Source organism: Pongo pygmaeus, chromosome 9 (genome assembly GCF_028885625.2).
Source record: "Pongo pygmaeus isolate AG05252 chromosome 9, NHGRI_mPonPyg2-v2.0_pri, whole genome shotgun sequence".
Lineage (NCBI taxonomy): Eukaryota > Metazoa > Chordata > Mammalia > Primates > Hominidae > Pongo > Pongo pygmaeus.
The window spans coordinates 115,722,989-115,739,099 of record NC_072382.2 but is presented as its reverse complement, the minus strand read 5'-3'; the positions used below and the strand labels follow the sequence as shown (position 1 = coordinate 115,739,099).

The 16,111-nt window shown below is 50.2% G+C and overlaps 1 protein-coding gene across 2 annotated transcripts; it reads right to left on the bottom strand.

Annotated features, from left to right (window-relative positions):
* Window positions 1-378: 378 nt before the first annotated feature.
* HTR3A (5-hydroxytryptamine receptor 3A) lies at window positions 379-15,590 on the bottom strand. Of its 2 annotated transcripts, XM_054441337.2 has the most exons (9): window positions 15,306-15,590; window positions 12,792-12,943; window positions 11,435-11,479; window positions 9,393-9,502; window positions 7,401-7,570; window positions 4,514-4,674; window positions 3,959-4,169; window positions 3,641-3,862; window positions 379-1,225 (listed from the first exon to the last, which is right to left on the bottom strand). In XM_054441337.2, the coding sequence occupies exons 1-9, from the start codon at window positions 15,370-15,372 to the stop codon at window positions 927-929; spliced, it is 1,437 nt and encodes a 478-aa protein (XP_054297312.1). In that variant the 5' UTR covers window positions 15,373-15,590; the 3' UTR covers window positions 379-926. The 2 variants fall into 2 exon arrangements, with proteins under 2 accessions (XP_054297312.1, XP_054297311.1); XM_054441336.2 differs by having other exon boundaries at window positions 3,641-4,169.
* Window positions 15,591-16,111: the final 521 nt, after the last annotated feature.

The window sequence follows — 16,111 nt, the reverse complement described above, 5'->3', positions numbered from 1 at the left end:
TCCTGGGCCTAGAGGCACCAATCTCTTCTTTTTTTTGTTTTTTTGACAGAGTCTAGCTCTGTCACCTAGGATGGAGTGCAGTGGTACAATCTCAGCTCACTGCAACTTCTGCTTCCCAGCTTCAAATTATTCTCCTGCCTCAGCCTCCCGATTAGCTGGGATTACAGACATGTACCACCATGCCTGGCTAATTTTTGTATTTTTGGCTTTCTTTTGGTAGAGGAGGGTTTCACCATGTTGGCCAGGCTGGTCTCAAACTCCTGACCTCCAGTGATCCGCCTGTCTCGACCTCCCAAAGTGTTAGGATTAACTAACTGTAAATTTCTTCTAACCATCCAACCTCTTCCCAAAGCTGCTGACAAATGGTTAAGACGAGAGTTTAGGGTTTCACTGCATTTTATTCTTCCCACCCCTATCATCTGATGGGGAAGAGTGTTCAGGGAAGCTGCCACAAGTGAGGTGAAGAAAAAAAAGACACTAGGGGTTACAGAAGCCTCATACAGAGTTATCAGGCCTGTGTAGTAGAGACTTGGTTTTGCCTTCAACCTAAAAGCAAAGTTGTGAAAGAGGAGCAGAATTCCAAGTCCCTTATTCAGGGGAGGGTCAATGGGGAAAAGTCCACAAATAGAGTGGACTTAGGGAGTGCCCGAGTTTCTCCTGATCTAAGGGAGCATGTTTTAAAGCCATGGTGAGCTGCTGGGGGTGGGACAAGGGTGTAAGGGCCTTGAACACCCAGTTTTTGGTGGAAGGGTTCAGACCTTGGCTTGTGATTGCTGAGATGAATTGGCATTGGAAACAGGGCATGGGACTTTGTCTGTGTCTTGAAAAGGTCCCTGGCATTCCCTGGGTCCTGAGGGGCCTAAGCAGAAATCCTTTGTCCCCACCTAACCAGGACTGTACCCCCTCCTCCACTGGGCTGTACCCACTTAAGCGTACTGCCAGATGGACCAGAGCATAACCAGGGTGATGCTGTAGGCTAGCACCGCCAGCAGGTAAATGTGGAATAGCAGCTTGTCCAGCACGGAGCCCACGCGCAGCCAGTCTCGGGCCACCTCTCGGATCTCATCCCGCTTTTCCAGGAATTGCCGGATGGAGGACAGCTCCTGCAGCAGCCCACACACCGCCAGCGAGGCCTCCCGAGGTGGTGGGGGAGGGCTACATCTGTCCCTTGGGCTCTTCTCCAAGTCCTGGGGTCCTCCCATGTGGCTGCAGTGGTTTCCCATGGCTGGAAGAAGGGCAGGGCATTGGCAAGAGAGGGAGACCCCGGGTGGTGACCTGAACATGGTCCCTTATGCTTCTATGGCCTGTAAATTTTTGTTGGGAATAACTTTTTTTTTCTCACTCTGTCACCTAGGCTGGAGGGCACTGGTGTGATCTAGGCTCACTGCAACCTCCGCCTCCAGAGTTCAAGCAATTCTCCTGTCTCAGCCTCCCGAGTAGCTGGGATTACAGGCACATGACACTATACCTGGCTAATTTTTTTTTTTTTTTCAGTAGAAACTGGATTTTACCATGTTGGCCAGGCTGGTCTTGAACTCTTGACCTCAAGTGATCCGCCTACTTTGGCCTCCCATGGTTCTGGGATTACAGGTGTGAGCCACCATGGCTGGCCAGGAACAACTTTAGACATAAAAAGTATAAAGAGTAACTTACATACCTGCAAATCCACCATCCAATTTAAATTGAAAAACCAGTATTACTGAGGATCCTCGTATACCCCTCCTTACACACATCCTCCACCCCTCTTCCAGATCATTAATATCATGAAGTATCCTTCCTATACATTGCTTTTCAACCTATGGGCTTTCCTCAGCAATCTGATATACATTATTTCATTTGAGCCTCACAATAGCCTCATAAAAGAGGCAGAGTAGGCGTGATTACTATTCGGTTTGTTTGTTTGTTTGTTTGTTGTTTGTTTGTTTGGAGACCAAGTCTCACTTTCTTGCCCAGGCTAGAGTGCAGTGGTGAAATCTCAGCTCACTGCAACCTCTGCCTCCCGAATTCAAGCGATTCTCCTTCTTCAGCCTCCTGTGTAACTGGGATTACAGGCGTGTACCACCACACCCAGCTAATTTTTGTAATTTTAGTAGAGAAGGGGTTTCACCATGTTAGTCAGGCTGGTCTCGAACTCCTGACCTCGTGATCCACCCCCGCCCTTGGCCTCCCAAAGTGCTGGGATTACAGGCGTGAGCCACTGTGCCCAGCCAACTATTCCCACCATATAAAAAATGGTGAAGCTGAGAGAGGTTAGGTGACTAGCCTGTGGTCACATACTTGGAGGATCATTTAATGGTGAGACCACCAAGGCTCAGGTATCTAGACTCCCAATCCACTGCTACTTCTGCTCCATTTTGTTGCTTCAGAGGGGCAGCAGGCTGGAGGGTGCTGCCCTCATGTCCATGACTGCAGGTCCTGGACCAGGAAATACACCTACAGAAGTGGTTTCCTTCACCAAGGTAAATTAGGCAGTAGGCTGCAGACTAGTTCACTAGCTCTTGATGAGATGGCCTTAGATGAGCCAAAAATCTCATGTAAAAGGCCTGGCCCTAGTCAGGAGGAAGGACAAAGGGGAGTGGAGTGGAGAGGAGTGGTTAGAAAGAGAAGCTTAGAGTCAGATGGGCCTGGGTTCTACCAATTCCTGGCTCTGTGATTTAGGACAAGCAAATTCTCTATAGCTCTGCTTCCTTATTGGAAAAATGAGAATGAGAATCCTCTTGGGTTGTCATGAGTATTACATGTGATCATGTAGACAAAGTGCTTTGCACACGCCTGGCACAAAATGTTCAGTGAATAAACCAACCAACTAACCACCACCAACTACAACAAATGGTAGCTATAACAATTCCTCAGGAGGTATGAACTCCATATTTAATGTCTCTCTGCCTCATAGGTGCTTGAAATTCTAAGGAACCTGGTCTTTGGACTGTGTATTTGTTGTTTTTAATTTTTATTTTTGAAACAGGGTCTTACTCTGTCTCCAGGTGGGATGCAGTGATGTGAACACACCTCCCTGCAGCCTCAACCTCCTGGGCTCAAGTGATCCACTTCAGCCTCCTGAAGTAGCTAGGACCACAGGAGTGCATGACCATGCCCAGTCAACTTTAAAAAAAACAATTAGTAGAGATGAGGTCTCACTATGTTGGCCAGGCTGGTCTCAAACTCCTGGGCTCAAGTGATCCTCCCACCTCGGCCTCCCAAAGTGCTGGGATTGTAGGCATGAGCCACCATGCCCTGCTTTGGGCTGTTTAGAATAAGAGTTTTAGAAACCCCAGTGGCAGTATTTAACGTGTGAGGCAGGGAGACCAATAATTGCCTAAGGGGCATCCATTTGACTTCACCCATGGGTCCATCCTAGAGAGAGGCCATTCTCAGCCCAGAGGACTCAGCTCCTGACATGCTCAGCCTCTGGGATTCCTACCCTCTCTGTCAACACCCAAGGTGATGAGAGGTTGTGTAAGTGAAGAAAGGGTCTGGACTGACACCTTTGGCTGAAGCCTGCCCCCCCCCAGTAAGGCAGGGCATGGGATGCCATGTGCAGTACAGCACCTCCTTGGCAGGCCACGCCCTCCAGAGACTTTCCACAACATCCAAGCCAGAAGCAGCCCCTCTGTATGGACTCTTCCCTTCTGTTTCTCACCTGAGCAGTCATCAGTCTTGGTGGCTTGGGAGGTGGCTGGGGGCCTCTGGGAAGTTGACTGCTCCCTCAGGCAAAGTAGCCAGGCGATTCTCTCCAGAACCAGGTGACGCAGCCAAGCAGGCACGGGCTGCTGCAGGTCTTGCTTGTGCACCAGCCGCACAATGAAGATGGTCTCGGCCAAACTTATCACCAGCAGAGCCATGCACACCACAAAGTAGACACCTGTGCAGCCCAGGGCAGAGGCAAGAGACACATGCAGGAGGTGGGAGGGGGCGGGTTTCTCACCAGACTGAGCTCTGCTGCCAGGAGGGGCCTTACCAATGAGAGGAGTGCCGATGGCAGTGGCCGGCAGTGTGTCAGAAACGATGATCAGGAAGACTGAGTAGCCCAGGAGGAGTGTGATCTTGAAAGAGACCCTCTCGCCACTGTTGGGGGGCAGGTAGAAGCCCACGATGTCCATGACCATGAGGAAGATGCTGGGCAGCAGCAGGCTGACCACATAGAAGAGGGGCCGCCGGCGGATGACCACCTGGGACCGGGAGAAGAGCTTGTGGGAAGCCTGGGGCAGACAGGTTCTGCTTCCAGGAACCACCCAACAAGCTCAGACTCCTTGTTTTATGGGGCTTCCAGCCTGGATTGCTCAGAGAAGAAAACAGACAGACCCCCATACCCTGCCTCTCAATCCAGGCTTATGGCTGTTTGGAATAAGTAAGGGACATTCATGGAGTTTCTCCATCTACTTCACTGAAGTTCCAGATGTGTGCAACCCTGGGGTTGGAAAAAGGCTATAGAAGTTCTTCCCAGTATGCCTCCTTAAGTCTACCTGGGTGTGAAGCTTTATTCAACATTTTACCCACATTCACTCCCACTCACATAGAACTTCATTTCTGCATAGTAGTCACTGCTTTCCATGCTGAACTCCCGAAAGTAGGGCAGCACCCCCAGCAACTCCCACTCTCCCTGGTTCATGAAGACACTCCTGTCGAATTTCACCTTTTCTGGCAAGCGCCACAAAGAGATGTTGATGTCCTGGACTGAGAGAGAATAAAGCAAGCCAGCTTTGGAATCTAGTGCCCAGAGCCTGCTGGACCCTGTGATGATGGGACACAGGTGGGCAGCAACAAAGGGGAGCTGATATCTGATGGCTCAACCTCAGCCTCAGCACATCACCTTCAGCCTCAGTGTCCTCAGGTATAAAATAAGCTACTCATCATACCTATCTCACAGGGCTGCACTGAGGGCAGATAAAGTCCTAAATGAAAATGCATGGTGCAAAGAACCATGCAAACCATTCATTAGAAAGCGCTCTCTCTCCTTCACACACACACACAAACACACACACACACACACAAACACACACACACACACCCCTTCCAAACAGCTTTCTAGCTTTCCCTGTTAGAATTGCCCATTGCAACAATGAACAAAAGTCAACATTCTTCACCTTTGCCTTGATGGAACTGCCTATCTTTAAAAGTGAATTAAGAAAATAAGCAAAATCCTCACTTATAGATCATAATTCCACTTCTCAAGATCTGCAGCAGAGACATATGTACCAGGAAGGACACAAGTATCCATTGCAGCAAAATATTGGAAAATACTGAAATATCCATCAATCAGAAAATGCTTAATAAGCTAGGATGCAATCAAAATCATTAGACATTTGCATTGGTGGTAGCGGTGAGCACAGCTGCCTTCCAAAATCATGAGCTATTTTATAGCAGCTAAAATTTTTGAGGAAGACCTAAATATGCATGAACTTCGAAAAATGTCCAAGACCTATTGTTGAGTAAAAAGAATCAAGTAGTGGTATATAATAATATATATACTGAACATTTATCTAAAATACGAACTCATAAAGCAATTTCCATGCACTTTCCATAGATGTGTATACGTAAATGTGTAAAGAAGGATTTGGAAAAAATATACTGCGCTAGATGAAGTTTCTACTGATAAAAGTGGTTAACTCTTGTTGTTGGTGAAGTTTGGGATTGAGGGTAGAAGTCAAAGGAGATGTTAGCCTTATCTGTAGTTCTGGTTTTGGTCAAGGCAGTCATGCATCACTGTCATAACTTAAGTTTAAGGTAATGAATACATCAGAACAGAAGTGGGGGATGCCTTTTTTTTTTCTTTTTTAAGACGGAGTCTCACTCTGTCACCCAGGCTGGAGTGCAGTGGTGCAACCTTGGCTCACTGCAACCTCCACCCTCCGAGTTGAAGTGATTCTCCTGCCTCAGCCTCCTGAGTAGCTGGGATTACAGGCGCCTGCCACTGCACCTGGCTAATTTTTTGTATTTTTAGTAGAGACAGGGTTTCACAATCTTGGCCAGGATGGTCTTGATCTCATGACCTCATGATCCACCCGCCTCCGCCTCCCAAAGTGCTGGGATTACAGGCGTGAGCCACCGCACCCGGCCTGGGGGATGCCTTCTTGCAACAGGGTGGTGTGCACTTCACCAGCCCTCTAGCAAGCCCTTAGCTAGCATTCATCTGCTTGGTAACATTTGCTGAGACCCCTCCTCTGTGCCAGGCCCTGTGCTGGGGATCTAAAGGTGGGCGAGAAATCATGTCCCTGCCCTTTCCAAATTTTTCTACTTTTTATTTTTATAGGGTCTCATTATGTTGCTCAGACTGGCCTCAAACTCCTGGGCTGAAGCAATCCTCCTGCCTTGGCCTCCCAAAGTGCTGGGACTACATTTGTGAGCCACTGCACCCACCCCTTTCTAAGTTTATATCTAGGAGAGAAGGACACATTGAACAAGCACTTAAAAGGGTGACAGAGGTGGGGAGAGGACCAGGATGCTATAAATTGGGCAACAGGGATGGTCTAATCTAGGGCATGAGAGGGTAAACTGAGGAGCTGAAACATGCTGCCATCAGAAGGGTGAGTAGAGGGGTTGGCCAGGCTAGGTGTGGTTGGGGGGAGCAGGTGTGGGGCAGGATGGGAGAGGGAGGAAAGGGCCAGGTAGCGTAGGAGAGGAAACAACATGTGATAAAGGGAAAAAATATGAGGGTTTGGGGCTAGAAAGGAAGGCAGCTGGGGGGGAGCAGAGCTCAGGGGAGCGGATGAGCCTGGAGCAGTGGGCTGTGGCCGTCAGCTCAAGAGGGTGGATTGTGTTCCAGGGTATCTGGGATCCCATTGAGGGGTTGTAAGTGACACGGTCAGATTTGCATTTTACTAAAATCTCACTGGCTTCTGTGAGAATCACAAGTTTAGGGGGACATGAATGCATGGGGAAACCAGGTAGGAGGCTAAAGCAGAAACCTAGGCAGGAGACGAGGGTGGCTTGCATGGGGGTGAAGGGAAATAAATGGATCTGAGAGATGCTTAGTGCCAGATCCTGTTGGAGATATTGGAAAAAATTGTCCCTTACTGAGCGTCTTGCAGTCAGTTCACACCCTCATTGAATACTGATATATTAGTGTAAAATAAGAACTCATAAAGCAATTTCCATGTACCTTCCATAGATGTGTATGTGTGTATATATATGCACACATGAATGTGTGAATGTAAATGTGTAGAGAAGGATCTGGAAAGATATACTGTGCTATATGAAGTTTCTACTGATAAAAGTGGTTAACTCTTACTGTTGGGGCAGCAAGAGCAGCAGATTCACCTCATGCAGAGGATGAGGAAGCAGAGGCCCAGGGCATTAGTAGGCTGGATACGCGAGAAGGTGCCCTGGGGAGCACTCCTCGCTCAGGTGTCCCTGGGGTCCCCCAACCTCCACCCCTGCCCTGGCGAAGCCCACATACTCACTGGTGTGCAGCCAGCTGGTGAAGGTCAGTGAGCAGTTCTGGACATCAAAGGGGAAGTTGTAGATGTCGAGGCTGCAGGCAGTCACCACCTGAAGAGGCTTGTAGTTCTGAACTTCGCCTTGATGCCGAATATACACGTACGGGATATTTGGAGACTTCCCCACATCCACGCTGGCCGGGGAAAAGGGGTCAGTTTGGGAGCTCAAGAGGCAGGGCAAGCTCTGGGGGCCTGAAGATCTTGGAACAACTGGGTAGGGAATGAAGTTCGGGGAGGGTATAGGCAGCCAGACAACCTGGATGTTTTGCCTGGCCTCAGTTTTTCCAACTTTCCTATCTTAGGCTTCCTGATCTGCCGTTGTGAAGGCTACTTTTCAAGCAGTCATGGGCATTTCTCCTTTATTCCCCTGGCTCCTGGCCACACAAGGCAGAGAGGAAAACCCATGGGCCCAAAAGCCATGGACAGTAGGGAGCATGCCCAGCAGCCCCAACCTGTCACTGCCCCAGGTTGGGCAAAGCTTGGCTCCCAGGATCACCAGTCCTGTGGGACCAGGCAGGCTTGGTGAAAGAGCAGGATCTTGTGTTCCATCCTGACTCTGGCTTCTCTTTGCCTCCCACCCCTAGAAGTCCTTTGAAATGAAAATAATCATCTCTGGATGAAAAGGAGCTAGAGAAATGGATAAGAATTGGGGAAAGCCAGAAAAGCCCCACAAGACCGCATTCCACTCTCTCAGCTGATGTCAAAGTGGTAGGCCCTCTTGAGTGACCATTGTGGCATGGAGTGGGCTGAGCCCAGGGTGCTAAGCGCTCAGTCTTCTGTGAGTTCATGCTGAGAGATGAGAAGTCAAGACTAAGGCCACTTAATTGTTGAAACTGGAGAGCCAGCAGAAACTGGGATTTCCCAGAGCCCTCCAGCCTGAGCTGTGTAGAGGATGGTGTGTGGTCCAGGTCAACTACCTCCCTTGGAAAAATGTCAGTGGCACCCCCTGGAGTTGGACAATGCTGTGGGTATGGGGTGGAGGATGGCTGATTCCACCTGTCACCTTCCTTTTTCCTCTGTCTCCCCAGCCATCTTCCCTGCCCTTGAATTCTGAAACCCAGTTGGTGGGCCCTGAATGAACCTGCAGGATGGGGAGAAGGAATGTTGGCTGGGGCCAAATGGGACCGTGTTTGGCTGCCAGGAATAAAGCCTGGTGGGACCCACTTCGTATGGAGAAGCAATCTGTGGCCCGTCAGGTAGATGTGTGACTTGGGAGGTCTGAGCTTGTCCCCCAGCTCCAAATCTCCTTTGCGGGCCAGAAACGGCAGCCACTATCAGTGTTCCAGTTTATTTTTTTTCCTTTGAGACAGAGTCTTGCTGTGTCACCCAGGCTGGAGTGTAACGGTGTGGATCTCGGCTCACCACAACTTCCACCTCCCAGGTTCAAGCAATTCTCCTGCCTCAGCTGCCCGAGTAGATGGGATTACAGGTGCTTGCCACCACGCCCAGCTAATTTTTGTATTTTTAGTAGAGGTGGGGTTTCACCATGTTGGCCAAGCTAGTCTTGAACTCCTGACCTCTGGTGATCTACCCGCCTCGGCCTCCAAAGTGCTGGGATTACAGGTGTGAGCCACTGAGCCCAGCCAAGTGCTCCATTTTTTTTTTTTAAGAAACTTTTACTGTCTTCTTTAGAAGTGCAGCTGTCCCATTAGGTTATTGTAACTCAGTGTTCATTCATTCACTGGTTTCTTTCCCTGTGGCAGGGGCCCTTGGACTACGAAGTATGGAATTTCAACATCAAGCACCAAAAAGAAGCAGTTTTCAAAAAGAAAAGAACAGAAAAAGGTTGGGGGTGGGGGAAGACAAAGGGAATTTGGATTCACACCAGCTTTATCTACAGTCTTCAATTCCTTACCGGACATCTCAAATGCAACAGTGACAATCCTGTCTCTCTGTCCCCGGGCTTCTCCAGCCCCTAAGTCACCCAGCCACCTCACAATGGATAATGATACTCACAACTCATTGATGAGAATGTCTGGGACCCAGATGCTATCCGTGGGGATGGACAACTTGGTGATGTTGTCAAAGTCCTCAGGGTTCCACTGGAGAAACTCATCAGTCCAGTACTAGGGGAGGAGCAGGGATGGTCACAGGCAGCCCCCTCCATCTCCAGTGAGGGTCGCCTGCAACTCAGGCAGACTTCACCCTCAGTGCCCAGGCAACAGGTGGGCATCTTCCTGGGAGAAGCAGGTGTCAGTGGCACCCAAATCCCTCAGCAGTAAATGAGAGTCCCCCACCTCTTCATTCACACTCTGCCTCCACACATAACAACTCAGCTAGATGCAGCCTTGCCCCAGGAAGGAAGTCAGTCATTTCGAATGCTGTGAGTTCCCCCTCTGCCAGCTGAGAATCTCAGACAAATAACTTCTTGGATCTTGGTCTCAACATATTTATATGGAGATCATAACATCTACTTCACAGGGTGGAGATGGCTGTTGTTAAGTTTTGATTAATGTGTTCTCCACTTTCATGCCAGGATCACCAGTCTAAAGTGTAAATTTGATCATGTTACTCCCTTGCTTAAAATCCTTCGGGAATGCCCCATTGCCTTTAGGATAAAGTTAAACTTCACAGCCAACACAGGCTGATATAATCTGACCTCCGCTATCTCTCTAGCCTCGTGTTTTGGCCATGCCTCTTTATGACTTCTACACTGCAGCCGTATGCAATGAAACACTGCTGGAACCTCCATGTCTCTGCATATCCTGCTCCCTCTCCCCTATCTTCTTTACCAAGGTACATTTTCCTCATCCTTCTGGACTTAGCCAAGGCATCTGTCTGTTCCCTTCTCTAGGACATTGTCCATGACCCCCACACCCCAGGCTGGGTGACATGCGTCTCCTCTGTGCTCCCATAGTTAGCACCTTGTCCTTGCCATGTTGGAGTGGCTGTCTTGTTGCATTTCAGTTGTCAGTACCTGTATCTGGTCTGTGAGCTCATGGTGGGCAGGGCCTCGATCTAGTTCATGTCTCTAATTCCAGTCTCTTAGCACATTTGCTGGTGCATGTAGACTGTCATTCCCTCACTGCTGATGCAAGCAACTGGGGTAGACAAGTGGCCCTAGAGCTCCAGAGGTGAGAGCTCGGATGGATGTCCTGGGAAAGGAGCTCCAGGCTGCCTGTGCTTGTTTGGGTCCCTTCCCTTTGTGCACCGCAGTAAGGGATCCCTCTGCGAGGCAGGGATGGAGCAGTATCTCAGGGATCAGCATTCTAGCTTCTTCCTCCACCCCACGCCCTGTCCCATGCCTGGTGGTGGTGATGGATGTGCCATGAGCCGTGGGGAGGGATAACAGAGACCCACTGATGCCAGGTGTGTCCCCAGAGCCTCTTGGGCATGACCTCTGTGAGCTGTCCTCATGCTTCTGCCTCCGTGTGCTCAACCATTTTAGTTTCCCCTCTGCTCTGACTTCTCCCTAACAACCCCAGGGGCTTCCAGAGCAGGACCCTTGGATAGTGACCTCCACTCTTTTCCTACCCCACCCCAGCTCAAAGCCAGAATTCCTGCCAAGCTTCAGACATATCCACACACCAGGGGCTGACCCAGGCCCATCAGAAGCTAAAAGAGTGGGGAAATGGCCAAGGATGTGAGGACTAAGTGGATGGAACGAACCATCCTGTTTCAATCACCCAATTTGGTTGCTGTCCAATTTGGCTGAATAGAAGGAAGAATGGTCTAGCAAATAGAGCTGGCTGAGAGTGAAGTGGCTGACTCGTGAGTTCCCTTCAACAGAAGCTGGGACAAGCCATAGTTTGGGGTGCTTTGAAGAACTTCAGAAGCCAGAGGGGGTTTGGAGGGTTTCTCCTCCACTATCTTTAAGCCTCCTTCCACTCTCAGACCTGAGATGAGGAGATTACACACCCCTGGATCTCAGGCTGAGGGTGCCTCTCAGCCTCTCCCCTCACCTTCCCTCGCCAAGGCCACTGAAACTCCTGACTCCTTCCCAGGAAGATGGGTCCCTATCCCAAGAAACGGGGGCAGGGAGGGGCGGGTCTGCTCACCTGCCGGTACCAGATGTAGGTGGTCAGCACCTGATTCTTCTCATCCTGGGAAAGGAAAGGGAGCTTGAACAAGTAACCCTGAGGACTGGAGGGCCACCCCGCACACGCCAGCCCCTAAAGGAGGGGCTTCCTTGTGTCCCTATTGCTTTGGGAAGTGAAAGTAAAGAGCAGGGGCCGCGGTGGGGAAAGTAGATAGACTGGAGCTCCCTGGCCAGACAGGAAAAGTTAGTCATTCACTAGAGCACACCCAGAAGCAAATAACAATGATTTATTTTTTTATTTATTTTGAGACAGAGTCTTGCTTGCTCTGTTGCCCAGGCTGGAGTGCAGTGGCACAATCTCAGCTCATTGCAACCTCCACCTCCCAGGTTCTAGTGATTCTCATACTTCAGCCTCCCGAGTAGCTGGGACTACAGGTGTGTGCCACCATGCCCGACTAATTTTTGCATTTTTAGTAGAGATGCAGTTGCCGTGTTGGCCAGGCTGGTCTTGAACTCCTGGCCTCAAGTGGTCTGCCCACCTCAGCCTCCCAAAGTGCTGGGATTACAGGCATGAGCCACCGTGCTCTGCCAACAATGATTTGTGTTTCAACTTCTAATATACATATAATGCCGGGAGCAGTGTCTTACGTCTGTAACCCCAGCAATGTGGGAAGCTTAGGCAGGTGGATGGCTTGAGGCCAGGTGTTTGAGACCTGCCTGGCCAACATGGAAAAACCCTGTCTCTACTAAAAATACAAAAATTAGTCAGGCGGGCTGACTAATTTTAGTAGAGTAATTTTACTAGACTAGAATTAGTAGCCATTGTGAAGTTGGGTCCTGCCTACCTGACCCCAACACAGAGCCACTGCTTCTCTGCAATTGCCTTCTTGTTTATCTCTGCACAATGTCTGACCACCTCTTCCGAGCAGTGCACCCCAACCTACTGTGGTAGTTGATGAAGGAATTGAGGAATAATTGATCTGTTGGCTGATTCTTCAACAATCATTTAGTGACACCTGCCAGGTACCAGGGATGTGTGTAAGGCACTGGGGACATAGAGATGCATGAGACAGTCTTAATCCTCATACAGCTGACATAGAGAGATGGTTATCATTATGCAGTGTATGAAGAACCACATGTGGGAAGTGACCCCCTCACTGTATGGGTGTGGGAGCAGCAGCCACAAGGTGACCCCAGGTTTCTGGTTTGGGCAGCTGTGCAGATGATGCTACAATCCATCCTGAGCTGTGGTGCCAGACTGTAGGTCCTATGAGTTCTCAAATGCCTACCAAGCTGCTTAGGGGGTGACTTGTCTCACATGGCCTTCTCCCACCCCCAAAAGGTCTGCCTGTGTGCAGCTTGGGGCTGATGCTCACCACGTTGAGGATGGCATAGACAATGACATCAATGGATACGGTGGTTGGCTTCCTCCAGTCCCTCACGGGGCGCACGCCCTTCCTGTAGTTGGTCAAAAGGTAATCTGACAGCCTCAGCAGAGCGGGCCTGGTGGTGTTTCGGCTCCTCCTGGCTGGGAAGGAGAACAGTTCAAAGTAGACACCAGCCCCCCAAGACATCCCCCGGTTCTCTTGCCCTGGTTTGTAAGCTGTTAAAAGAGATGTATCCCCACCATCCCCACCTCACAAAATTCTAAACACAGACTGACATTCTCACCACTAGAGCATTTTGTCTGCAGAGATTTCTACCATAATTCAAATGTATTACCTTGTAGAAAGGACCTATGCATTCATTGATAGGAAAGCAGAGATCTGGCTTGGAAGAGCAAGTGGCACGAGACAGCTGAGGTTCAAATCAGGTTGAGGGCTAAGAAGGGTGGAGAGTAGGTGGCCCATGGGGCCTAAGCGAGGGCCTCTGGGGAGCAACAGGGAAGCCAGCTGTCAGGGTGTGATACTAAAAGCAAGAGGGCTGCAAGAAAGCATGACCCCAAGTGCACAATTTCTAAGCCCAAGGCTCTGCATCAGGGTTTTCCTCAGCCGAGGTCAAACCTCAGCATCTGCACACAACATCTCCTTTTTGAGTATGAAACAGGTAAAGAAAGAAGGAAGTGTGGGCATCTGGTGAAAACTGACATTTCCTGACATCCTGCAAAAGCCACCCCAAGAGGATCCTTGCACCCTGCCCCAGGCACACACGAGCTATGGGCGGAGGGCTGGCCCAGTCCACCTCCTAGGGTTGCTGTATGGGCAAACTTGATGGGCTTAGAAAGATGGCTGGGGCGAGGTGTGGAGGGAGTGAGAAGAAATCAAACGACTTCCAGGGTAGGTGGCCTATGGGGACAAACCAGTAATGAGACAGCCCAGCTCCTGGACCCCGGTCCTATTCTATGAAGATTTCATGTGCAGCTCAGTTTTCACACTGGAAGCAGTAGGAGCACTTCCAGAAGGGTGGCCTGGCATGCAAAAGTGAAAATTCATGGGATGGTGAAGGGAGTACAACCTAGAGGGCCAGCATATGGGCAGCAAAGGGGAGATGGAGCTGGCAGGGTAGCCAGGGTCTTTCACTAACCAGGTGCCGGCAGGCCTGGCTTTTGGTAAACAAGACTGCATCTTCTCTCATCTAGTATGCAACCTGTACAACAAATCACTCCTGCAGATTCCCCCTCCTTTCACCCCCTTTTCCCTGATAAGTTGCTGGCTTCCTTCAGAAGGACAGAGAAGAGCAGAGAGAACACACACACACACACACACACACACAAACTATTTTTTTAAGTGTCTCCTTTGGAATAACATCTATGAACGTATTCTTCATTTAACTTTAGAACAGTCCACCAGAGTGGCTATTTGCAGACAAGGATCCCCAAGCCCCAGAAAGGTGAGCACCGTGCCCTGCAAGTGGAGGAACTGAGATTCAAACGCAGACCCGTGTGCATATTTACTACACCAGCAACAGCCTGGGTCCTATTGGCTGGGAACCTGACCAGCTTGGAGAGCATTGAACTCATCCTAGCAGGCCCAGGGCAAAGGACCATTGCTGGGAGGGACAGTTTCTTCTCAGTCAAGGAAGCCCTCTACCACAGTCATCACTTACAGCTTGCGTTTGCTTAACCCACGGAGCACTCCCAAACAACAGCTCCCGGGAGGAAGGACATCTTGCCCAGAGCTCTTCACGTCTGTCCAACCCCTGGATGGCTTCCTCTAATTGTGCCCCAGTGTGCTCTACCCCAGCTCTGTAGGGAGAGAAACCTCCTAGAGGGGAATGAACATGGTCTGCAGCAAAAGGAAGCAGGTCCCTTTGTGGCTAAAACACCCTACATTCAAGGGAGTCAGGAGAAGACGGGTGTAGGGAATGTGGAGAGAAATTGGGTGTTACTGGAGTTTAGTCCTGGAAAGGAACTTGGGGAACCGCAGGCCCAGAGAACTAACTCATGCAACAAAACCAGTGAAGCTGAGGAAAGATGACTAGACTAGTTCTGGTCCCCACTCTGCTGCTAACGAGCTGTGTGACCTTGAATGAATTATCCGCTCCCCACTCTCTGGGCCACAGCATTCCCATTTATAACAGGCAAGGGTGGACCAAATGAGTTCTAAGGTCCCTTGCAGCTTTCATTCAAATAGTTTAGGGAAAGGGCAAAGAGGAGAGGAGCCCCCTCCTGGTGCCTGTCTTTTTATTTCTGATACGCCAGGCTACTTCTCTGCTCCCCTCTTTGCAAGCTCCACTCTTGCCCCGCCCCAGGACTCAACATTCCTAACTCTCTCTAGCTTAACCATGATGCCTCAAATGCTGTCATGCTCATAGGTGGTAAGATAGCTGACCTTCCTGCAGCCACACCGTTCCCCACCCTCCTCTCCACAGTCCTCAGAGGACTGAAGCATCCCCTGCCCCACCTCAGCAGATGGTCAGCCAAGTCCTGCTGCTTCCCGAAGTCTGCTTACCTTCTCCCTGTGCCAGAAGTGTGGGGAGGAGCAAGGCGAGCAGCGCCTGCTGGACCCACAGCAGCATAGCGAGCTTCCCACGCGTAGGAGTGCCTCCGAGTGCTCAGGGCGAGGCCCACCAAGGGCCAGCTTGCCTGCCCTCTGCCAACCTCATGTCCCAGCCAGCCTGCCTCTCGTGGCCACTGCTCACACCTTCTGAGGCTGCAGCCTCACACTCCCCGGGCCAACAAGGTTGGGGAGCTGCCAAGTTTTCCTGCAATCAGTCCTTCAGCTGGATCATGTTTCAGGCGGGAGGAAAGGGGAGGGGACGGCTGAGAGGGGAGCCCGCCCTAGCTGATGTCACGCTGTGGGAGCTCAGTCCACCCATTCAGCCAGGGGGCTTGGCCATGTTTCCCCAAGGAGTAACTTAGGTGGGGACAGGGGCCGCAGAAGCCCGTGAGACAAGGGTGCAGCCTGACCCCTGGGAGGTGCACCACGCTGCTGCTTTCATTGATGTCCCTTGGCAAGTGTGTTTCTGTGGCACTGGGCTGGGGCAGGATAGGGTGAGTCAGGCAGGAGCAGGAAGGCCATTCTCTTACTCCCCAGGGTGACATAACCAAGCAGGTGACTGGGCACCTCTGCAGTTACAGGAAGGGTAACTGGGGTCACCACAGGTCTGCCCTTTTGTCCTCATCTAATTAGTCATACTTAAATAGTAAAATATATATTAAAAATAATAAAACATATAATAAAAGTAAACTTTTACTATACATATTTATTTTATGCATTCTTGCCATACATAATAAATACATATTGTAAAAATAATA